This window comes from Oryctolagus cuniculus, chromosome 3 (assembly GCF_051225735.1).
Source record: "Oryctolagus cuniculus isolate XC-2025 breed Fujian yellow rabbit chromosome 3, ASM5122573v1, whole genome shotgun sequence".
NCBI classification, from domain to species: Eukaryota; Metazoa; Chordata; class Mammalia; order Lagomorpha; family Leporidae; genus Oryctolagus; species Oryctolagus cuniculus.
Window position 1 is genome coordinate 37,834,455 of NC_142869.1, and position 24,853 is coordinate 37,859,307.

The 24,853-nt window shown below is 50.5% G+C and overlaps 1 protein-coding gene and 1 long non-coding RNA gene across 2 annotated transcripts in view; one reads left to right on the top strand and one right to left on the bottom strand.

Moving 5' to 3' along the window:
* KIAA2012 (KIAA2012 ortholog) overlaps positions 1–24,853 on the bottom strand; it is a 158,853-nt gene that overhangs the window by 47,323 nt on the left and 86,677 nt on the right. The window contains exon 14 of the mRNA XM_089330048.1: positions 10,614–10,690. Coding sequence (XP_089186174.1) covers positions 10,614–10,690 — 77 coding nt within the window. The remainder of the gene's footprint in view (positions 1–10,613; positions 10,691–24,853) is intronic.
* Positions 6,766–8,744, top strand: LOC149127314 (uncharacterized). Its single transcript, XR_016231947.1, has 2 exons — positions 6,766–7,369; positions 7,836–8,744. It is a non-coding gene; the product is annotated as an uncharacterized LOC149127314 (long non-coding RNA).

The following is a 24,853-nucleotide window of genomic DNA, read 5'->3' on the forward strand; positions in this document are numbered from 1 at the left end:
TGGTTGAGCTGGAGGGAGACAGTGGGGTGGGTGGGACAGGGAGGCCCTCGGTGGGGAGGGGAACACACCCCACCATTCTCAGGGCCCCGGGAGCAGCTCCCATGTGCTCTGTCATGTCACACCCAACCCCTGCACACACAGGACATCTGTCCCCGCCTGTGAGAATCAGCCTCTCCTTCTGACCACAGGGCTCCGGGCTCCCGGGAGACAGTCCCTGCACATCCCGTGGGGCTTCGAGTCCCAGTGGGGATGGAGCCATCTGAGCGATTCAGTCACCGCACTGGGCTTCTGAGCGCCCCTCTCTCTCTCCCCCTGCAAGGGCTGAAGAGCCTGACCAGTTTCTCCGTTTGGCCTTCTCAGATCTTGCTCGTTCCTGACCAGGGCAGCCGACGGGCCTCAGAGTGGGCAGCAGGAACGGGGACGAGGGAGGAGTTGGCCGGTGCTGTGCTGGGATCAGGCTGGCAGGGGGGAGCGGGGCAGCAGGCCTGCAGCTGGGTATACACTGTAAATAAACCCCAGGCTGCTTTGCAGGGGGCCAGGCTGGGGCAAGGCCAGCCACCCTGCTGCCCTGGGGTCGCCACTCTAGGTTTCCCTGGCCTGGAGGAGGCAGAGGTGAGACAACACACCCAGTCTCAGCGCCACCCTCCAGCCTGCCCACTCAGCTCCTGTCTGAGAGCAGAAGGGACCTCAGGCCGCCACAGTAGGGCTCCAGCCGTCACAAATGTGCCCAGCTGTCCATGTGCAGCCTCCAGTTCTGGAAATCACGAGGGACTGGGTATGGGACTTGGCTTTTGCCAAGTTAGGAATCATTCTGTGCCTCAGTTTCCCTACCTTGTAAATGGGTCTAAGATCATGGTTGTCTGACCGATGAAGCGCGGGATGCTTTAATCCCAGGGCTGCTGTGACCTGGAAGCGGGTCTCACCCACGGCTTCTGATACAGGGCTCAGCTTCATTGAGGGTTCTGTTGACACAGCAGTCATTGTTGCTGTCTTAGCACAAGCTGGAGGAGACACATTTTGAGCCAAAAGAGTGATCGCTTCTGCCCCGAGGGAGCCACCAGCTCTTCTCGGGGAAAGCAGTGGCGGTGGCCAGCTCAGCCCCTGCTGGAGCCACGACCCAGCCAGTTCAACACAAGAGGTGCCAGGCCGTGGCGGCATGAAGGCTGAGCCCCCTTTGGACCCCAAGCTTAAGCCCACGCTGGGTGACTGCCTTGTTTCGCTGGACCTGGCGTTGGCTTTTCCAGCCTCACAGCCTACAGGCGGGGAATCTCAACTTGGAAACCAAGTCATTTTGAAATCAGTTGATTTTCACTAGGCAAATAATATATCTATGGTGCTTGGATTCTCAGATTGGCCCCTGAGGCTTATCTAGCCCATAATTCAGCCAGAAGCGGAGTTGAACCAGCCTGTAGTGCTGGCACAGGAGAGGGCTGGACGGAAACACAGCAAAATGCCCTTTCTCTTCTCCCCTACTGCCCCCCAGCCCCTCCTTGCCTGTCCCCTCTGCTGGGCCCTCCTGTCCTCTGCTCTCCACATTCTCCTGAGAGCCCTGCTGTGGGGATGGGGCCCGGCTGAATGCGCTGAGCCCGGTGCCACCTTCCCTGCCTTTCCCAGACCTTCTGGGAGCTCCCTGAGTTTTAAGCAGAACAATTAAAAAAAATTTAAAAAATCACAATGAAAAATGGGAAACTCACAGGGACCTCTGCTAGGTAGAATCCTAAGCAGTGAACCAAAGTCAGAACTCCAGACTGCAGGGGGATGCTGGGGTGGGCTGGGGTGGGGGGCATTGGGGGTGGGAGTAGGAGTGGGAGGCGGGGAAGGGCTGGTGGCCTGGTTCAGCGTCCTCACAGTCATTCCTACTTTCCAACCTTCTCCATGTCCATACCTGGACCCTTGGCTCGTATGCAGGTTCCAAGGACTATTTTACAATAGCTCTCAAGCCAGGCAGCAGGGAAATGGAGTCATGAATGTTGTGCCCATGTCTTGGGGACTGCCTGGCACCAAGCATCATGTTCATACTTTCCCATGTGCTGCGGCATCTGCTCCTTGTCATGGCTCCATGTCGGAAGCAGTATGATCCTTTGCACGGAGAAAATCGAGCCTCGGAGAGGTTAGGAACCTGCGGAAAGCCACAGAGCCAGGAAGGAAGATGTCCGATCCAAGTGGAGTTTTATGGGATGCTCAAGCCACGAGGCCTCTTTGTAAGTTTGGCCTGTGTGAGTGGGGCCCTGTTGGTCTTGACACTTTCTCATCAGTAAAATGAGGATAATATCTGTACCCACCTCACAGGATGTTACAAGGATTAAGGGAGATAATTTAAAATCCTGCACATAGTAAACCTCAAAAAAAAAAAAAATCGGTTGGGGTTGGCGTTGTGGTGTAGCGGGTTAAGCCACTGCCTGCAAGGCAGGCATCCCACATGGGTGCCGGTTTGTGTCCCAGCTGCTCCTCTTTCGATCCAGCTCCTGTTAATGGCCTGGAAAAAGCAGCGGAACATGGCCAGAGTACTCAGGTTCCTGCACCAATGTGGGAGACCCGAACGACGCTCCAGCTTCCTGGCATGAGCCTGGCCCAGCCCCTGCTGTTGCGGTCATTTGGGCGTGAACCAGTGGATGGAAGACCTCTCTCTGTCTCTGTCTCTGTCTCTGTCGCTCCCTCTCTTGCTGTAACTCTGATTTTCAAATAAATGAATAAATCTTTTAAAAAAATTGGCTGTTACTATCATTTAAGTAGATACTCTCCAGATAACGGGGAAATAATTATTAGAGCATATGATAGGTACATGGGGCTCCCTATAAAATTCTAATTTCATATATGTTTGACATTTTCCATAACAAAAAAGAGAAAAGCATGAACTAGGCAGAATTGTGTCACTGGCTGCCAACAGACTTATTGAAATAAATAACTAGTTGTTAAAATTCATCAAACAAAAGCCTTGATTTTGTAATTAAAACATTCCCCTTTCAGGAAATCATGCTGAAATTGTCTTGTGAGGTTTGTTTTCTTAAATGATTAAAATAATCATTTAGTTATTTAGCTGAAAGGCAGAGAGAGAGAGAGAGAGAGAAAGAGAGAGAGAAATTGAGAGAGAAAGACCAATCTTCCTCTGGTTCACTCCCCAGATGTCCACAACAGCCAGGGCTATGCCAGGCCCAAAACAGGAACAGGAACTCAGTCCAGGCCTCTAACATGGGAGGCAGGGACCAGGTACCTGAGCCATCACCTGCTGCCTCCCAGGGTGTGCATGAGCAGGGAGCTGGAATAGGGAGTGGAGCCAGGACTGAACCCAGGCACTCTGGTATGGGATGCAGGCATTGCCTGGGCCATCACTCGCCATGCCAAAGGTCTGCCCTGTCCAGGGAGTTCTGAGGTGGACAAAGAGATCCCCTGGGCAGAGATGAATCAGAAGATAAAGTTTGCTTAGATTGTCTGATCTAATCAAGTTCCATTACCAAAGCTGTTTACAGGAGCTGGAGGAAGAGAGAGAGAGAGAGGAGGGGGCGGCAGGCACCAGCCTGGCACTAGAGGAAGCTTGTGCCTTGCTAAGAAGGAGAGCTGGCTTTAGAACCGAGACACCAAGAAAGCCTGAGGATCACAGAAAAGGTAATTCTCCCAGGCCTCTGCGAGAGGCCCAATCTTGGTTATCAGCTTCACAAAACCTCCCAGGAGGATGCCAGGGTCGGTGGCAGGTCTGCACACAGCCCAGGGATTTTCCAGAGCAGGAAATCAACTCACGGTGCCCATGGCTTGGATTTGAACTAAGTGGGTCCCCCAGGGGCTCATGGGCTGGAGGTGTGGCCCAGTGCGGTGATGTCGGAAGGCAGTGGAACCTTTAAGAGGTCAGGCCTTGAGGGGCTCAGAGGAGTTAACCCGGGTCTCGCAGAGGGAGTTCCTTCTTGTGAGAGGAAGGTATAGAAAAGACTAAGCCTGGCCCTGGCTTTCGACCTCACCTTGTGCACTCCTCAGCATGAACCCCTTTTGTCCTGGAACCCTCTCCCGAGGCCAGACTGATGGGGCTGCCCAATCCTGGAGTTTCAGCTCCCCAAACCATGAGCTAGAACAGCCTCTTTTCTTTACAAAGCTCCAAACCTTGGGTGTTCTGTTACACTCACAGCGAGAAACGTCTATGACAACCAGGGCCGAAAGTACCTTTACGCTCTGTGGGTGGTCAGACAAATGTCAGCCTACTCCACGCCACCGTTGCTGGAATAAAACAAGTGTCATCTCTCAGGCCAACCTAGAGGATGACGGGTATCTTCTACCCAGGACACAGACCTTAATAGCAATGAGAGATTTATTGATCAATTGTTTTTGAGTGACTACCATGTGCCAAGAATTAATTGTGCTAGATACAAGGGATACAAATGAGGCAGAATAAGAAAAAAAATCCACAGCTTGTCCAAACCTAGTAGCTTGTTCTTTTAGACAACAATCAAAAAGTTAAACTAAGGCAGGACATGGAATAACCTAGGACATTGAAGCAAAACAATTTTTTTGATTTATTTATTTATTTGAAAGTTAGAGTTACACACAGAGAGAAAAAGAAGCAGAGAGAAAGAGAGGTCTTCCATCTGCTGGTTCACTCCCCAATTAGCCGTTACGGCCAGAGCTGCGCTGATCTGAAGCCAGGAGCTAGGAGCTTCTTCTGGGTCTCCTACATGGTTGCAGGGGCCCAAGGACTTGGGCCATCTTTCACTGCTTTCCCAGGCCATAGCAGAGAGATAGATTGGAAGTGGAGCAGCCAGGACATGAACCGGCTCCCATATGGGCTGCTGGCACCGCAGGTAGGCTTTACTGGCTACACCACAGCGCTGGCCCCAGCAAAAGATTATTTTGTATCCTTGCACACACAAGAATATGTGTCTGCAGGTTTTTTTTTTTTTTTTTTTTTTTTTTACTGAAAGAGGAAGGCTGACAGGGATATGAACGCCATCTGTGAAACCATCAAGGAACAGATGGGGTAAACACAGGTTTATTCAACCTCAGTCCCAGCGTGCTAGAATTACAGACTAGTCTTTGAAATCCAAAAAGAGTCTATTTAGGAAACATAAGATTGTGTATGAATTTCTACTGCCGTAAACTCATGAAACCTGACCTCACGAGATAGCATAGGATGAGATAGAAGAGGCTTTGTGAAATGGGCAAAATGGACAGGACTCCAATTTAACAGGATTTTTAGGACACTGCTGAAGCTCGAATCCCCACAAAGCCACAAAACAGAACCCAAGATAAAGCCGCGTGGCAAAGGATGTTTGCTCTCCCTCACTTGGAAGTAGACTGACACAGGGAGAACATTAACAACGTGGGAACCGGTGAGATGCTTTCTTCCTTGTTTTAAACAAGGAGATGCAAAGGACCCTGGGAAATTTAATTAAGAGTTGAGTTGACTTTTTGATGCTTTTTACTGACAGCTCCACAGACCACTGGGCTCCAGGCTACCCTGGTCCGAAGCTTACACAGATGGATCTGGAGGCACCAGAGAACTTCATAGGTGGGCAGTCAAACTTTGTAGAAAAAGAGGCATAAAATGTTAAAAAAAAAAAAAAAACGGTTGAGAGCCTTACCAGGTGAATTCTGATGGCCTGATTCGACAGCCTAGCAAAAACCCAATCAATGAAAACAGTAGTCAGCTTAACAAAACCATGGTGCTAGGGTTTGAGCTCTGTTGAGCTTGCATATTGTATGCTTGCTGCAGACCCACACACTGTGATTTCTAGATCTTTTTAAGCCAGACTTCAATTAAACCCAGCTCTTTGCAGGATCCAGCCTTCCTTCTTACAGGGAGCACTTAGAAAAAAGGCAACCCAATGGGGGGAAAAATAAAATTCAACCCAACGCGTCCCTAATTTCTCATAAAGATGATTGCACTTTTTGTTTTCTTACAGTTTTTTTTTTTACATAGTTGGAGTCATAATTGACTTATTTTGCTTTCCACTTTTAAAATGTTAAATCTGTGGTTCTCAACAAGGGGTGATGTTGCTCCTCTGGGGACATTTAACAAGGTCTAGAAGCATTTTTTATGATTACAACTGGGGTGGCACCGAGTTGGGGACAACCAGGGACACTGCTCTACTTCCCACAATGCACTGGAAAGCTCCTCCAAAGCAAAAGAACACCTGGGCCCAAATGTCAGAGGTGTGGAGATTAAGAAACACTGCGTTCGATCGTTAGTTTAAAATGAGTTTCTACTGTAAAACTTGTTCTCAAGCAGTTTTTTTGGTGTGTGTGCGCAAATTGCTGAAATCTTCACTTAGTATAGAGTTGGTCTTCTGTGCATAAAGTTAATGGAAAATGAATTTTAATGGAGAATGGGACAGGGAATGGGAGAGGGAGGAGGAGGTGGGGTGAGAGTGGGGGTGGGGGGTATGGTGGGAAGAATCACTGTACTCCTAAAGTTGTACTTATGAAATTTGTACTCATTAAATAAAAGGTTTCTTTGGGAAAAAATAAAAGTAAAAAAAAAATAAAATGAGTTTCTAGTAGGGTCGGCGCTGTGGTGTAGTGGGTGGAGTGGCCTGCAGCGCTTGGCATCCCATATGGGCGCCGGTTCTAGTCCCGGCTGCTCTATTTCTGATCCAGCTCTCTGCTGTGGCCTGGGAAAGCAGTGGAAGATGGCCCAAGTCCTTGGGCCCCTGCAACCTGTGTGGGAGACCTGGAGGAAGCTCCAGGCTTCTGGCTTCAGCCCAGCTCTGGCTGTTGCGGCCATCTGGGGAGTGAGCCAGCTTGGCAATGGAGGCCTGACCTCTCTCTCTCTCTCTGCCTCTCTGTAACTCTGCTTTTCAAATAAATAAATACATCTTTAAATAAAAAATGAGTTTCTAGTTTGAACACTCACCCTTTTTAAGGGTTGAATCAAACCCCCTCGTTGAGAGGGCTCTGTTGGCACTGAGGTCATCGTTTCCCTGAGCTCAGACTCCTAGGGGGTTTCTAATTTCCGCTGCTATAGATAATGCTGCAATGGACATCCTCACTCACTTTCCTCTGCTCCATTATTTCCTTAGGGTAAGTTCCCAGAAGTCAGAAATGTGGAATCAATGCGTGTGGGTACATCTTCGCATTTCAATACAACTCACGAGTCATATCAGCATTTTGCTCAACAAATGTGGTGCAGTGGGTTAAAGCCCCAGCCTGCAGCGCTGGCATCCCATATGGACGCCGGTTCGAGTCCTGGTTGCTCCATCCAGCTCCCTACTTATGTGCCTGGGAAAGCAGAGGAAAGCAGCGGGAGATGGCTCAAGTCCTTGGGCTCCTGCACCCACGTCAGAGACCCAGAAAAAGCTCCTGGCTTTGGATTGACCCAGCTCCAGCCATTGCAGCCATTTGGGGAGGGAACCAGTAGATGGAAGACCCTCTGTCTCTACATCTCTCTGTAAGTCTCTTTCACATAAAGAAAACAAATCTTAGAAAAAAAAAAAAAAAAGAAAAACAAATGGGTTGCACCAAATTACCATCTGCCAGAAGTGAAAGTGTCCTAGTTTTACCCAAACCTTGGCAGCACTGGGTGTTACCATTAAAAACCATGGGAGGAGGCATGAATCTCAAGTATAAAAATAGTATCTCTAGTTTGTCTCAATAGGCATTTAAATTGCTACGCAGGATGAGCCATTTTGCCATATTTGTTTTCCCATATTATTTTTTGATTTGAATTGCTCATGTCGTTTGCTTATTTTTCTAACTGGTTCTCCATGTTTGCATTTTAAAATGGAATGCAACCTTTACTGCACACACGTAGTAATGTTGAAGGCAGTGCAGTCACTTTTTGTTTTGGTTTTCTTTCTCCCGGCATGGCAGCGCTGTCTAATGCTTCCTTCTGGAATTTTCGTTTACCCCTTCAGTACTCTCGCTGCCGGGCACGGTCACTTTCTCTCCCCTGCGGCCTCCACACACGGAGAGGGAAAGCTTGTGGAGCCATTCCTGTCGGTGACCCAAGTGGGAGCAAGACTCCGCTCTGAAGCCATCCCTTAATCAAACGAAGGGCCAGAGGAGGAGCCGCAAGGCTGAAAGGGAAACGGATCCGCACAACACCGAATGCTGCGAGGAGTCTGAAAGACCTGCATTCAAGAAAGGGCACGGTACCTCCAGGACTCGCGAGCTGCCGGGGCTCCACGTGCAGCTATTAATATGCAAAAAATGCCTTCATAAATACTTGATTCTGGTCACAGTGGGGAGGCAGCGCATTTGAAAGAGGAAATGGGAGCTTGGAGTTGAAACATGTCTGCTTGGCTCCTTTGGCTTTTTTCATTGCTCTTTTCATCTCCACATTTCCCTTGTAGCTTTCTTCCCCCGCCTCCCCTCCCCACCCCTCGCCCCTCCGACTGCAGCCCCTCTTCCAAACTCCGGGGAAGTTGCTGATTCAGTTGTTGCTCGCACTTCGCTCGACGGATTTCCCTTGGCCGCGGCCCGGATCCCCGGCCCAGGCGTGGAGGGGCTGCCAGGGGAGCTCCGGCCGGCAGCTCGCCACCCGCGCGCTGGGGATCCGAGCGCCAGCTCCACGCTCGCCCACGGCCGCCGCGGGGAGACCGAGCCGCAGTTTCCGATCCCGCCAGCAGGAGGCACCCGGAGGCGGCCTGCAGAGCTGGGCAACTGCGTGGCCCCAGCTTTGTAGGCTCAACCCCCTGCCAGGGATCCTTTTCCAGTTCCAGCCCTGTGACTTCTGAAAGGGTGCTGATACCAAAATACTCCACCTTTGGGATTTCCGCCCCCCAGCGGGCACTGTGATTAAAAATAAAACGAAGGCTTTTTTTCCCCCCCTGTGGCTGAGCTCAGGGAGGCTGGGGCGGAGGAGTGGGGAGGGTCCACGGTGGGCGGTATCTTCGCCCGCAGCAGACTGGGGCGGCCCCGGGGGGGCAGCGACCTGCCGCCTTCGCCAGTGGCCCATCAAGGTAGGGAACTGAATGAAGTCTGCTGGGCAGAAATTTGTTTCTAAATCCTTTCCAGATGCTCTGTAGTAAACATGAAATTAGTCATTTACGTGGAGTAGGTTGAGGAAGTAGTTAAGATGGAGGCCAGTGATTAATCTAATAAAGGGCCATTAGCCTGCAGAAGCCAACGGCGTGAGGGAGGCCAGGAAGACGCCGGTCGCTGCCCGCCCAGCCCGCTGTCTCTGGGTTGGGGGCCGGTGGTGGCCTCTCTTTGCCCGTCCAGGGCTTTTTTGTCTGGCTTCTTTCTGAAGGAATTCGGACTGCCCAGCTGGTTCCAGTGGGCACGAGGCCCTCCACGGCAGGTGGGCTTGCCACAGCCTCGCAGGGAAAAGCCGTGTTTAGGGTCTGGGGACCCTAGGCTTCGCGGACCTCATCTGGCATGGCTTAGCCTCTCTTTCACCCCAGCTGTTGCCAGGTCCCCCAGAGCTGTGTGTACCTGGGGTGTGGGAGGCATCGGCGAGGCCAGTGTCCTCGGCAGCCAGCGGGGAGGGGAGCTCAGGTGTGGAGCACCTCACAGGGGGCCTGAGCCGTCCCCGGGGGGAGGGGGGGCCCACAGAACCCAGCTCAGGCACACAGATGAAAACAAACTCAGGAGAAAGCCCGGCTGTGGCAGGAAATCGGAGAGGAGGGTGATGGGGAGATGATGGCGCCAGAGGCTAGCACGCAGCAAGGAGAGAGACCCCAGAGCCCCCTGGAGCTGCGTGTGCCGCTTGTGCCTCAGGTTTTCTGAGACCCGGGTTTCGGCTCCAGGAAGTCCCGAGTGGGCTTTCTAAAGAGAATCTGAAGACAGGCTCAGCCTCAAAGCTTCCAATGAAGTAACAAACTTATAAATATTTGTGAACACAAGTCTTTGAACCACTAACCCACCCAGATGAAGCGTTTTCCTCCCTTCTTCAGGATTATCCTTGGATTTCTTTTCTTGATTGCTAATTTTCTCTCCCCTTTGGGAACGGAAGCCGGGGCTCCCTGAGTTTCTGTGTCACCTTATCTTTTTCTGACCTGATCTCTGACTTCTGCAAAAGTCCGGGAAAGTCGGACGATACAGTAGCCCTCTCTTACCTGCGTCTTGCTTTCTGTGGTTTCAGTTACCCAAGGAAGATTCCGGAACTAAAGCACATGTTTGAAACTGTGTGCCATTTTGAGTGGCCTGATAAAATCTCACGCTGCCCGGTATGGCCCCACTCAGCATGCGAATAATCCCTCTGTCCGGCGGGTCTGCGCTGTATACTCCACCTGCCCGTTAGTCTTTCAGTGGCCACCTCCATTGTCGGGTGCCCTGTCAAGGTATCGCACTGCTTGTGTTCCAGTAATCCTTATGCTACTTCACAGTGGCCCCAGAGTGCATGCGGAGTGACGCTGGCAATTTGTTCATGCCAAAGAGAAGACTTAACGTGCTTTCTTTAAGTGAAAAGCACACATGTCTAAGGGAAGAGAGTCTGTATAGCGCTGGGTGCTATCCATGGCTTTAGGCATTCCCTGAGGGCCTTGCGACGCATCCTGCATGGGTAAGGGAACTACGGTAAGGTAGGAGTTGGGTTCCGACATCCCAGGTCTAACAGCAAAGGGGCCACTGTGATGTCTTCTGCTTGCCTCACTTCACTGTTAGGCTCACGAGGCCCAGGGAAGCCTGAGCAAGGGTCTCACCTAGGATCACACAGCAAGCTTCACGCTCGTTCACAACCAGCACTGTACCTGCTCCTCTGTCGTCTGGGTCAAAGGTGAGGTTTCAAAAAGATCCACGTGAAGACTAGTTCTGGATTCAATGTTTGCTGTGGTGAAAAATGAGAGAGAAGAAGGATCAAGGTTGTCAGATCTAGGTCTCATGAATGTTTATCTATATCATACACATACACGGCTAGTATATATGTACATAAGGTTATAAGCATGTCCACACTGGTGGCACTCATGTGGACTCCCCGAGAGAGCCATCTCCAGGTGTAGTCTAAGGAGCGTGTTAAATAGGCTACCCCGATCTTATGCTCAGGTTATAGCTTTCTTGTTTTGGTTGCTCTTGAAAAGAAACAGTAAATTCTTTGTGCTATTAAAATTCATATACAGCTGAAATTAAAAAGGAAATATTGATGGAGGAAAACCTGCTGATGCTGGTGAATATGAATTTTGTATGTTCGCTCTCCACTGAAGTAGGAAAATGCTTCTGCCACCTTCCAGAGAGAGAGATCACAGACTCGCCTTTCCCCTTGTAATGTGGAGGGGCAGCAGGAGAGGCAGAAACATGACACAGAGGCCCAGGCCAAGGCAGGGCCTTGGGAGGGGAAGGGATTCACAGGGGCCGGGCACCTGCACCATGTGGACCGGACATGATGTAGGCGTGTGCTCCCCACGGCACCGGGCTGCGGTCGGTGTCATCACTATTTCCTGCGGGCGTGGAAGCTGAGGCCGATAAGGTTGAACAACTCACGGACGCTGTACAACCAGGGAGGTTTTGAGTCCAAGATGTGTAAAAGGATGGGATTTATTTCATCTTTCTCCCGCCTCCCCAAGAAATTAACGTTTATAAAGGAAAGTTGATTTGAGGACGAGATTTAGCGAAGCTCATGGCTCTACTGACAAGGATTTTGGTCCCTTCTATGGGACCAGCGTCCAACAAGCTGTTCTGCTCCTAGACGGTACTTGTAAGTAGCTCTAGTGAGAGCCCGTGACCATCTGGGATTGTGCGTCTGGGTCTCTTTGACCTGAAGCCTCCACTCCTTCCTCTTGGGCTGACCTTCCCTTCCCTGGTGTTTCTCAGCTGTCTTCTTTGAAAACGCCTTCTGCCTCGCTGTAATGTATTTCTTCTTTAACTCAGCTTGGGGGAAACCGAGGCCCGGTTTCACGCACTTGGCTCAATGCAAGCCCAGGACCCAGAACCCAGACATCCTGCCTGAGTCTCATCCTCTCTCCTCCGCACCGCATTCCCTCCTGTTGGCTTCACTTGAACTTGCCACATCACAGCTGCTTGGCCACGGTCCCTCTTCCGGACAGATCTAGCCGAGCAGAACTGTGTTGCGATGTGGTTCACTTCACTGTGGCTTGGAAGGAACCACGAGTCTCTTAGAAAGGAAACTTATAAATTCTAATGCATAAGGAAACTTCTTGCGACACCAGGAGAATGAATCAGTCAGCCAGAGTTCAAGAAATATAAACACGTTTTTAGATAGGAGACTGAAAAATCACTTAGGACTTCTCCATCTCTTGGGTCAAGACCTTGGTAATTTACTGAGGTCCAAGCTGTCAAGGAGGAGACAGAACTCAAACTGCATTCCTGGGCGATAAAGCAATGGGGGTGGTGAAACTTCCTCTTGGAACAATATGGCAGGATCTACCCCTGTTATCAAGTCAGAGAAACCGACTGACCCATCAACCAACCCTGGCAACTGGCTGGGACCACAGGGCCCGGTTCCTTTTCATCTTTCAGGAGCTGGTGTGCGCAGTCACAGATTACAGACTGCTCAACTTCCAGGCATGCCTGAAAGTAGGAGCTCATGGTCCCTCCGTGATGAACACTTCTGCCACGAGAGAGATAAACAGAAAACACATTCCTGCCCTGGCTGCCCACCGTCAGGCCCAAGCAGATTTGGCATGCTAGCATTAATCTAACGGCAGGCTTTTAGCGAGGAGATAGCGTTCCCACCAGATAACCAGGCAGCTCCAGCGATGACCCTTCCGAGACGGGGGTCTTGTCCTAACCCTTGCCTGCCTTCTCCACACCATGGGCGGCCTCAGCAGACACTCACTGCTGGAGAGCATCTGATTCCGGCATGGAAGACAGCCCCTTCAACTTCCTGCCCCTGGGGTCTGGGTTGACTATATTTAATCCCCAAGTTGCCCTTGTGTGTTGCGTTTTTTCCCCCCCACTTTTTGACAGGCAGAGTGGACAGTGAGAGAGACAGAGAGAAAGGTCCTCCTTTTCTGTTGGTTCACCCCCCAAATGGCCGCTTCGGCTGGCACGCTGCAGCTGGCACATTGTGCTGATCTGAAGCCAGGAGCCAGGTGCTTCTCCTGGTCTCCCATGCGGGTGCAGGACCCAAGCACTTGGGCCTTCCTTCACTGCACTCCCGGGCCACAGCAGAGAGCTGGCCTGGAAGAGGAGCAACCGGGACAGAATCTGGCGCCCGGACTCAGACTAGACCCCGGTGTGCCAGCACCGCAGGTGGAGGATTAGCCTACTGAGCTGCGGCATCGGCCATGTGTTGTGTTTTGAGTCTGTTTGTTTAATGCAGATGACCAAGAGCCAAGATGGCCTTTGGTACTGTCATTATCAAATTCTTGGGACCAGATTTAAGTAAAATGGAGACATGGTCATATTATTCCTATGGTTTCAGAATACTTAGGTGCTTTGGTATTGGGTACTCTGGGGACCTCCTCTGGTGTCCCAATACCTATTTCCAGTGGGTCACCTTATCAGGCCAGATGGGCCACCTGGCTCTTTCCTGGACGCTTGGCAGGCCTTGGGAAAGAACATCAGGTCTGCAGGCTCCAGATGGCCAACTTGGTTATGAGGAGAGGAGGTACATGGCAGAAGCTCCTTTAAATCAATCTCCGTAGGGTCTTTTCCACACATACCATTTCCGAGCCATGAGCACTCTCGGATTGCTAATATTCTCTTATGGAAATTCCCCCATAACTTGCAGTGGTCCGTCTTTGGGGAGGGGGACATATCTGTCATCAGACAGATCTCAGAAAGCGCTGTTGCTTTCTCTCAGCTTCGCACACGGATCTGCCTCCAGCAGAAAGCAACAGGAGAAAGCCTAAATGTCAGCCTTGGTCCCTTCACGGTTTTGTTTTGGGTCATAAATGGAAAATACAAATGCAAATGCCATATTTAAAAAAATATTTCCAGTATAAACTTAGCTATAAAAGGAAGGATAATTCTAGTCCTGCTGACCTTTTCTTAAGAATATCTAAAAATATTTTATTTTATATGATGTGATTCAAGACACCTCTGACCTGTAGAGTGTTTGCAGGGTTCTAATAAATTTTGAGTCTGCCTGTTTAATGCAGATGACCAAGAGCCAAGATGGCCTTTGGTACTGTCAGTATCAAATTCTTGGGACCAGATTTAAGACCCTGTTTATGCTACACATTTTGCCTTTAAATCTTCCTGGAGGAGTAGGAGGCTGAGATGGGCATATCAAACAGCTGCTGGGGACTTGGGAAACGTCTCCAGGTTAACACATATCCCTAGGAGCTCCAGTTAAGGAGGCACATAGATGCTTCTAGAATATGTGAGCCAGTCTGAACTTAAATAAGGAAATGTCTAGTAAATGCATTGTTTTTCTTCCAGTTTGAAATAATGGTCTTTTCAGATGAAGACTAGCTTGGTCTCAAGGGTCTGGCTTGAGCATGGGAACACCAACTCCTCTCAAAAGTTATAAGTCACTTTTTATGAAGAGGCCTGAAGGTACGTGGGCAGTTAACCAAGCCCCAAATGGAAGCCAAGCCAGATGATAGAATTTGTTTTGTTGTGAGGCAACAGACTATCGACTGCATGACAAGCCGTCAATCTCAATTCAGGACAGGATTAAAGACCTGTGGAGGAGAAAGGCGGCTTGGTTTGATTCCTGGCTCCAGCTCCTGATATCAGCTTCTGCCAGTGCATCTTCTGGGAGGCATGGTGCTGGCTCCAGTAATTAGGTTCCTGCCGCCCACAGGAGTGGGAGACGGGATTGTGTTCCTGGCTCCAGGCTGTGGCCTTGGCCTTGTCCTGGGAATCTGGGCAGTGAAGCAGCCAGCAGATGGGTGTATGCTCTGTCTCTGCCTGTCTTCCTGCCTTTCAGATTAAAACAAAGAAAAAAACCACAAAAAACTGGTGGTGAGAGTTGACACCCTTAACCTTATCTGAAACAAACCAGAACAAAAAGGCTGCAGGTGGATGAACCTGCAGAGCAGCCAGCCAGCTCAATTCACACGATGGTCTCAGTTCTCTAGAAGATAATGTTCTTGGTCACCAGCTCTCAAACAAATACAGACCTCTGATCTTCCAGCCTCTGGCCTTACCTCCTGCAACCCGCGCTCTACATAGCTGGGGGGCTCATTCCCCACCATCAAGGTCTGGGGCCCACGGCCATGGGATCAATTCTGGAGTTGCACCTGCCCATGGCTCCTCAGGGTCTGGCTTGTGCCTGCTCCAGGAGCAGCGTTTCTCACCCGCTCCTGTACATGACCTTGGGGGCCCACCAGGACAAGTGGTTTGCAATCCTCCTATGCTGCTGTGCTCTCAAATCCCCACATGGTTTCTCCAGCTGCAGCACCGGTTCTCCTCCACTTGACTCTTGCCCACGTTTGAAAGTTCTTCAACCAGTTCGTGGAACATGAAAATAAAAGATAAGTTTATTCTGGTGCAAAAAATTTTGAAACCTATGCATACAATGGGGCCTCCAAAAAGTATGTGGCAAATGGGTATTATGCATGGATTTCAAAAGTGTTTACACCAAAGTAAACTTATCTTTTAATTCTATTTTCCATGAACTCTTTGAAGTTGCCTTGAATAATCCTCAGATACTCTGTGTAAGTGTGCTTCCCTTCCAAAAGCTTTCTCAACTTCCAGACTAAACTCATTCATAGCTCTCAACGCATCGTGCCACCTTGGACAACTTAAGGCATAGACTGTCTCTCCTGACCGTGTTCTTATGCTCAGCATAGGATTGGTCACTATGTGATGGTCCACTGGTGTCTGCTGAATGAATGAGTGAACAGTCCCTGTGCTCTGTATAACAAACTCACTCATTCTTCCCATTGAACAGTTTCTAATTCTGGTATTTACACTAACTTTCTAATGGAGAGCTGGGAGGAAGCTAAGGCAACAGCAAAATTCTTAAGGCCACAGGGAGATGTGTGAAAGAAGTAAGAGAGAGAGAAACTAAGAGGAAGAAACATCTCATAACTCTTTTTTTTTCAATGAGAAGATAACACAAACATCTAAAGGGTACTGATATAGACAACAGCATTGATGGATCACTCATTATGGAATTACAACTTTCGCTCACTCTGACAGAGGAAAAGCTAATACTCCAAAGTTTATTATAGGTTGAGAAATACAAGTGACACACAACTCCCCCTGGGAAATCCATGGTAGCGTTAAGATGCTTTGCTGTGTGGTCCCCAGAGCCCTGCAGTGAGCTGTCAGCTCTGGCTACTAGGGACGCAGCCTCTGACTTCAAGAATCTTTGCATTTGTGACTACCATGAAGCTGGAGGGGCCAGATATGAAGGCGGTTCTTCAGATTCTTCATGAGACTATAAATACAGGGGAAAAGCCATTTATAAAACTGTTTTTTTTTTTTTTCTGCACAGACTCATCAGACTGTTACCCACTTTCGTACTTCCATCTTTGGTCCTAGCAGTTGACTGTCTTTCTAGGGCCATTTAAAATTTTCTTTTTGACTTCGTGCCTTTGTAAAATGACAAACTATATGTGTTCCTGATCCTATTGTTTTCACATAATTCAAACTGATCTTCAGATCCACACATATCCAAAATCTACCATTGAAATACTTTTTGGAATCTTGTCACTTTTACATGAAAATATCCATTAAAGCCAACGGACCAACAAGAAAACAGAGCTGTAAAAGCTGTATGGCTTATTACAATGAATTGATGTTTTAAAAACATTTTATTTCTTTCTTTATTTTTATTTATTTGGAATACAGAGAGACAGACAGAGTTCTCTCTCCTGCTGGTTCACTTCCCAAATATCTGCAACAGCCAGGGCTGAGCCAGGCCAAAGCCAGGAGCCAGGAGCTCAGTCCAGGTCTCCCAGAGGGATGGCTATTTGAGCCTTCATCTGGTGCCTCTCCAGGTGTGCATCAGCAGGAAGCTGGCATTGGAAGCAGAGCTGGGACTTGAACCCAGGTACTCTGATATGGCACGCGGACCTTACAGGTAATGTCTTGAGCACAGCACCAAACGCCTGCTCCAAGAGATGTCTTAGATTGCTCTTTGCACTTAATTTGAGTAGACATCAGGTATTTGCAGAGTGGCATTATAATCATTTCCTTAAAAACAAATGGAGTAGGGGATAGCGTTGTGGCATAGCAGGTAAAACTTCCGCCTGTGATGCCAGCATCCCAAATGGGCACCAGTTTGAGTCCTGGCTGCTCCACTTCTGGTCCAGCTCCCTGCTAATGCACCTGGGGAAGCAGTGGAAGATGGCCCAAGTGCTTGGGGCCCTGCACCCATGTGGGAGACCTGGAAGGAGCTCCTGGCTCCTGGCTTTGGTCTGGCCCGGCTCCAGCTGTTGCAGCTATTTGGAGAGTGAATCAGCAGATGGAAGATCTCTCTCACTACCCCTCCCTTCCTCCTTGTAACTCTGCCTTTCAAATAAATAAATAAATCCTAAAAAAAAAATGGGGGATGTTAATCCAAGGCAGATGTAAAAAATTTTTTTTGTTAAGGATGTTGAGCAAATCAAGGGAACAAATAAGATTCCTATGTTCTAAGCCCTCAAAGAGGCACCCTGTGCTGTATAGGGGCTGTCATCAGAATGCATTTTCCTGCAGAGACTATGATGTGCATGGTGATTAGGCTCCTAAGTGAACTTGGAAAAAAGTCCTGTTTAACCCATGCAGTAGCTGGGTTCTGTCAGTGGTTGGATACTCAAGTGTGTAGCAGCAGCACTGTCTCCCGTGCTAGCGATGCTAAGTGGGTCCCTGCCCTCAGAAAGCTTGCAGTCTAGTTGGGGAGAAAAGTCTAGACGATTGTGTGAGATGGGTGCTGTGTGTGCAGGTGGAGGGACCTGTCACCTTGTCAGCAGTGGTGGAGGGGAGAGGACACAAGAAAACCCACTGGGAGGGAGTCCGGCTCGGGAGCTACATTGGAAGCTAGAGGCACTCAGGATCCACCGATGCCTGTCCCCAGAGAAGCAGCAAGGAAGACCACACACATTTTCCTGGTCACCAAAGACTGATTTCAGGAGAGGGACAAAGTCCACATGGTCATCCTCTGCCCCCGGTCTGAAGCGGAAGCAGCCACATGTGTGGGTGCAGAGGAGCCCCAAAGTCCCCTCCACTCCAGTGTCTGGGTCTTCCTGAGGACGGGAAGTGGGCTCGACAGGGAATCTTGTAAAAGTTTTATTTATTCATTTGGGAGGGAGAATGGGTGGCTGGGGGGTGGGGTGGGGAGAAAGAGAGGGGGAGAGAGAGAAAGAGAGAGAGAGAGAGAGAGAGAGAGAGAGAGAGAGAGAGGTCTTCCATCCACTGGCCCCAGTTGGCTGCAATGGCTGGAGCTGCGTGGATCTAAAACCAGGAACCTCTTCTGGGTCTCCCACGTGGGTGCAGGGACCCAAGGACTTGGGCCATCTTCTACTGCTTTCCCAGGCCATAGCAGAGAGCTGGATTGGAAGTGAAGCAGCCGGGACTCAAACTGGTGCCCATATGGGATGCCGGCACTACAGGCAGTGACTCAGGGCTGCCTGTAAGTCACTCCCCACAGCAACACGTTCCCCAGGCTTTCCAAGAAGTCAGTTCTCTCCACTTGCTGGTGTGTTTGGGGAGGTCCAGGTATGAGATAATATACTCATGAGTCAAATGATAGCAAGAAGAAGAGGTGATTTTTTTTTTTGACAGGCAGAGTGGACAGTGAGAGAGAGAGAGAAAGGTCTTCCTTCCGTTGGTTCATCCCCAAATGGCCGCTATGGCCAGCACGCTGTGGCCGGTGCACCACGCCAATCCGAAGCCAGGAGCCAGGTGCTTCCTCCCGGTCTCCCATGTGGGTGCAGGGCCCAAGTACTCAGGCCATCCTCCACTGCACTCCTGGGCCACAGCAGAGAGCTGGCCTGGAAGAGGGGCAACCGGGACAGAATCTGGCGCCCTGACTGGGACTAGAACCCGGGGTGCCGGCGCCGCAGGCAGAGGATTAGCCTAGTGAGCTGCAGCGCCGGCCTTTTAGGGGCAAAGCTTACTTTTTAGGAGGGACTGAATACTAAACCCTTGCCCCCTCTTGGCTGATACTTGAATCGACAGAGTCACGTGCTGAAAAGCAATAAGGGATTTTACCTGAGGGTGTGAAACAGCCTTTCAAAACCCCGGTTTCTCCTTAACCCCAGCCAGGGGAGGGCACGAGGTGGAGGCCTCCACGCTGAAGCCTCCCAGGGAGCTGGGTAGTTCTGTAGACACCGTTATGCAGGGAGGAGGGCTGATGCAGGATTTAAATATCATTTCTATCCAAGATGCTTAAAGGTGAAACCCTGCAGGGCCTGTGCTGGGAAAACCCTGCCAGGAGAACTTGCCACAGAGCCAGAGCACCAAACAGTTAACGTTTGACACCCGCTGAGAGGAGACGCCCAGATCTGAACAGCAGATGTGCTGCGTGCACAGGGCGCTAGGTGCGGCAGCCAGCGGCGGGTGGGGGCGGGGGGGGGGGCAGACAGCACCAGGAGCCCCAGGCTCCAGCTGGGCGCTGGGCAGGGGGAGCCAGGAGGGACTCTAACCCATCTGATGGCAGCCAAAAGAGAGGTTTTGTGCGTGTGATCTGTTAGAGTCACCTGGGTGAGAATTATTCGCCTAGCTGGCCCAGTCAGTCAAAGTGAAACTGACTGGAAACAATGCTGTTGTTAGGCAAAGAGGATGACAGGGCTGAGTGACAGTTAAGGGGGAGGAACGAGATAATGCACACTCTGCTGAGTTGAGTCCTAAAGGAAGAAGGAGCATTTTTAAAAACGTTTATTTGGCTGGCGCTGCAGCTCACTAGGCTAATCCTCCGCCTGTGGTGCCGGCACCCCGGGTTCTAGTCCCGGTCGGGGTGCCGGATTCTGTCCTGGTTGCTCCTCTTCTAGTCCAGCTCTCTGCTGTGGCCCAGGAGGGCAGTGGAGGATGGCCCAAGTGCTTGGGCCCTGCACCCCATGGGAGACCAGGAGGAAGCACCTGGCTCCTGGCTTCGGATCAGCACGGTGTGCTGGCCGCAGTGGCCACTGGGGGGTGAACCAACAGAAAAAAGGAAGACCTTTCTCTCAGTCTCTCTCTCACTGTCCACTCTGTCAAAAAACAAAAACAAAAACAAACCAAAAAACATTTATTTATGTGAAAGAGTGACAGAGACAGATGGAGATCTTCTACCCACTGGCTCACTCCCCAAACGCTCACGACATCTAGGACTGGGCCGGGGTGAAGCTAGGAGCCAGGGACTCCATCCGGGTCTCTTACATGGGTTGTAGGGACCCAAGTACTTGGGCCATCATCTGCTGTCTCCCAGGGTGGACAGTGTGATTTCTTAGGTGGGTATCCCAAGGGGTGACTTAACCCACTGTGCCACCACCCCTGCCCCGCAAGAGCAGTTTTTTTTTTTTTTTTTTTTAAAGAAAGGTTATTTATTTGACAGGTAGAGTTACAGGCAGTGAGAGAGAGAGAGAGACAGAGAAAAAGATCTTCCATCCCCCAAATGGCCTGAGCCACACCGATCTGAAGCCAGGAACCAGGTGCCTCCTCCTGGTCTCCCATGTGGGTGCAGGGCCCAAGCACTTGGGCCATCCTCCACTGTCCTCCCGGGCCACAGCAGAGAGCTGGAGTGGAAGAGGGGTAACCGGGACTAGAACCCAGTGCCCATATGGGATGCAGGCGGAGGATTAACCTAGTGTGCCTCGGCACCAGCCCTGCAAGGGGGATTCAGGGAGAGGGAGAGGAGATTATCAAGGAGGTGCTATTAGGGGCCAGGTCACACAGGATGCAAGAAAACTCGGAGTGGGATAAATTCAGTGGTCTTCCAGTCTGACTACCCACCCGAACTCACTCCCACACTGATTTGGTTTTGCTCCACTGTCTCAATAGCGGTAACAAATATACTAGACAAGTGGCCGAAAAAGAAGGGCCTGCCTCTTGGTGGGTGGCGTGCAGGCATGCATACGCCCATGTATATGCACATGCACACACACACCCCACCCCAGCAGCTGCGCATGCACACACACACACAGGCAACAGCGTGTGCACAGGCGGTGGCGTGCTCCCCGCTCACGGGCGGGCCAGCCAACCTGGGATTCTGAGAACCAACACTGGAGAGAGAAAAAGCCATAATTCGTGTTAATTGTTGACCCCACCGTTCAAGAATAGATGCTCTGGAGAATGGAAAATGAGAACAAGCATTAATTATTGAGTAGGGACCTTGGAGACAGATACTCTGGATTAAAAGGAGAGAGATAAATTGCATAATGAATGTTAATTTTCCCTCAAAGAATTGAGTGGTCGGTGGTTGAAAGGGAAAAAGGGGCTAAAAGAACCATGAAAGAGAAGGCTGCGTGTGTGTCGGGCGAGAGGGGAGGGGAGGGTTAGACAAACACTCTCCATCACTGCCTGCGCCGAGCCGGCAAAGCTGCGCTCTGCTTTTCCTCAGCACTAGCGTGACTTGCCGCAGTTTCGGCTCAGAAGCTCAACCGCTTCCCCACAGCACATCAGCCAGAGATCAGCCACATGGCAGCCTTGAGCCCGGAGGCACAGGGCACTGAGGATTTTCTGGGTGCTGCTGGGAGTTTGAGTGGAAGGGTGGGTGGGTGCGTGTGGCGCACTGCGTTAAGGCAACACTGCCTGAGATGCCCGCATCCCATGTTTGAGGGAATGGGTTGAGTCCCAGCGCCTGCGTTTCCCACCCAGCTTCCTGCCAGGGAGGCAGTGGAGGATGGCCCTGCCACACATATGGGGGACCTGGATGGAGTTCCGGGCTCCTGGCTTCCACCTGGCCCAGCCTGGCTGTTGCAGGCATTAGGGAGTGAGCCCACAGCTGGAAGAGCTCTCAATCTCTTTGCCTTTCAAGAAGATAAAAATAGGGCCTGGCGCCATGGCTCACTTGGCTATCCTCTGCCTGTGGCGCTGGCATCCCATATGGGCACTGGGTTCTAGTCCCGGTTGCTCCTCTTTCAGTCCAGCTCTCTGCTGTGGCCCGGAAGGCAGTGGAGGATGGCCCAAGTGCTCGGGCCCCTGCACCCGCATGGGAGACTGGGAGGAGGTGCCTGGCTTCTGGCTTCGGATAGGCACAGCGTGCCTGCCGTGGCAGCCATTTGGGGGGTAAACCAGCAGAAGAAAGACCTTTTCCTCTCTCTCTCTCTGTCTGTAACTCTACCTGTCAAATAAATAAATAAAAAATATTTAAAAAAAACGAAAGATAAAAATAAACAAACATAAAACAAAGTGGGTTTAGGCCCCCAGAGCGGTGGTCCTGGGGCATTGCTTTGGGGGACATGTGGGCTCCTGGCCCTTATTGTTTTATCTTAATTACAACACCCACTATCCCTTTTCCCAGAGTAATTTTCTTAACTGAAAGTAAGAACAGAATAAGGGGAATCTGAGTAGCAGAGCCAAGGTAGGGCTGCAGCCACAAGCAGGTAGCCATTGGTGGCTGGGGTTTCATAGCTTCGTTGGAGACCCTACTTCCAGCCAGCTGCCTGGGGATCTTCCCTTCTTGGCATCTCCTGTGTCTGCCCTCTGCCTTCCGTTCAGGCCCTCGTCAGCTGTTGTCTGGCTGAGCTTGCCATGGCCGGAGTGCTTTGCCTCTCCTCTTGCCTGCTCTTCTCCAGGCTGGTGTGCATGTTGGGCTGTGTGACACCTCTCCTCAAACATCTGTGACTCCTTGTTGCCCCCAAAGAATCATTTTAGCTCCATCTTGGGACACGGGGCCTACCCTGCCCAGGTCCTGGCCTGTCTTTTGGCCCAGCTGCCCCCATGAGGCCCCTTCACAGTCCAGTCCCACTGGGTTACTGTTTGTTTCTTGTGTTCTCTGCTTTCCTCTTTGGCTTTGTTCTTGCTGGTCCCTCCCCTTCCCTGCTTATCCATTTCTACTAATTTCTCAAAGGTCAGTACAAATGGAGATTTCTTTGCAAAAGCCCTTCCTAGTCTCCAGGGTGAGAATTAATTCTTCCTTCTTTCCTCGAATGCCCTGAGTTGTGTTGCTTAGGCTTCAGTATGTACTTGTGGGGGAATGAGAAGGCCATGCCAAGATGGCCACTGACAATGGAGCCTTCCTGGCAACAGGCTGTGATTGGATGACTTCGGAAACTGCCTGGCAACAGAATGTGATTGGTTAGGGCACAGACCGCCCCTTGACCAGATTGGCTGCCTTGGCTATATAAGCTGCTATACCAACTGAAATAAATGAGTTGGCAGTCTGCTCCCCTCTGGCTTGCTTTCACCCAATTCCTGGGGTCTCTGTGGTGACTCCGTGCCTCTTGCTCCCACCACGCTTCTCCTCTCAGAACGAATCCACCTCAACATGTACTCATTTCCCACGGCCTGGTGGTAGGTAGCTGTTGTGCCTCTGTGCTGTGATTTGGATACAAGTTTTGCTGTTGAGTATTCAGGGTATGCCATTGGCAAGTTGGGGAACCTTCAGGAGGTGGGGCCTGTGGGCAATCCTTATGGCCGTTGGGGTGTGCCTTTGGGAGGTAGGTCTTTGCAAAGGGCTGCTATAGAGGCCTGTGTCTGGGCCCATTCTCTTTCTGCTTCCTGGCTTGTCTCCCTGTGTGCCTGCTCTGCTGCCTGCCTGGACCCCTGGGCATTTGGACTCTGAAACCCTAAAATTATGAGCTAAATAAACTTCCCTTCCTTCATCAGTGGCTTGTCTCAGGAATTTTGCTGCAGTAATGAAAAGCTGACTGATGTAACCTGTTCTCCACATGAACCATGAGATCCCTGAGGGCAGGAGCCCCAGCACCTCGTGTGAAGCCTTGGGAACTGGGGTGAGGAGAGCAGATAGGCCTGGGAACAGCCTCTACCCTGGCGCTTACCAGGTAAGTTAACTGCCTGTGTTCCAATTTCCTCACCTTTGACATGGGGATGAAAATACTTCATATTGGGAGGATGGAATGAACTAACCCATGTAGCAGTGTCTGAGACTGTTTGCTCTCCACAGTGATACCCTTTCACGTCCTTTGCACATGGTAGATGTTCGGTACATTGTGCTGAAGTGCCTAGACACACACGTAGTGGACCTCCTCTCTTTTAGCTTCATTGATCTCCTCCTGGAATTTACTTACTACTTTACAAGATGGAGTGCATGTGTGATCTGCTTTGATTTTCACAAAGCCACATGAAGCAGGTCGGCAGTTGCTATTATACTTGTGTTAAGGCACCGGGTAAACTGTTGTAATAAAGAGCACGGAAGATAGACACTGACTTCTCTGGATATGCGTCCGGAAGCAGGCCGGCAGATCAAGGTGGCCGTGCTCCACACAGTTACCCGGGCACCCTGGTTCCTTTCACCTTATTGCTCCATCCTCCCATTGAGTATGGTTTTCTTCCCAAGGCTGAAACTATTTTATCACCACAACAAAGTCCAAGGAGGGGATGGCAAGTGGTTTCCTTTTGAGGATGTGACCCAGAAGTTGCACCTGTTAATTCCATTCACGTCTTATCTGTGAAAGTTTAGTTATGTGGTCATAGCTAACTGCAAAGGAAGCTGGGAAATACAGTCTCTAACTAGGCAGTCATGTGCCCAGCTAATAGGGTAGGAGGACTCTATTAATTATTTTTTTTAAGATTTATTTATTTACTTGAGGGGAAGAGTTACAAAGAGAGAGAGAGAGGAAGAGACAGAGAGAAAGGTCTTCCATTCACTGGTTCACTCCCCAAGTGGCTGCAATGGCTGGAGCTGAGCTGATCCAGAGCCAGGAGCCAGGAGCTTCTTTTGGGTCTCTCATGTGGGTACAGGGGCCCAAGGACTTGGGCCATCTTTCACTGCTTTCCCAGGCCATAGCAGAGAGCTGGATCGGAAGTGGAGCTGTCAGGACATGAACAGGTGCCCATTTGGGATGCTGGGGCCACAGGCAGAGTCTTAGCCTACTATGCCACAGTGCCAGCCCCAGGGATTCTGTTAATTAAGTGAATACTGCAAGAATAGTTTTTTGGGAACAATGAATGTCTCTGTGCTCACAGTTTTAATCAATACTGACAGGCAATACTCTGAGAGTATCAGAGGTGTTTTCTGGGATATTAAGAAGTGGAGAAGATGGAATTTACC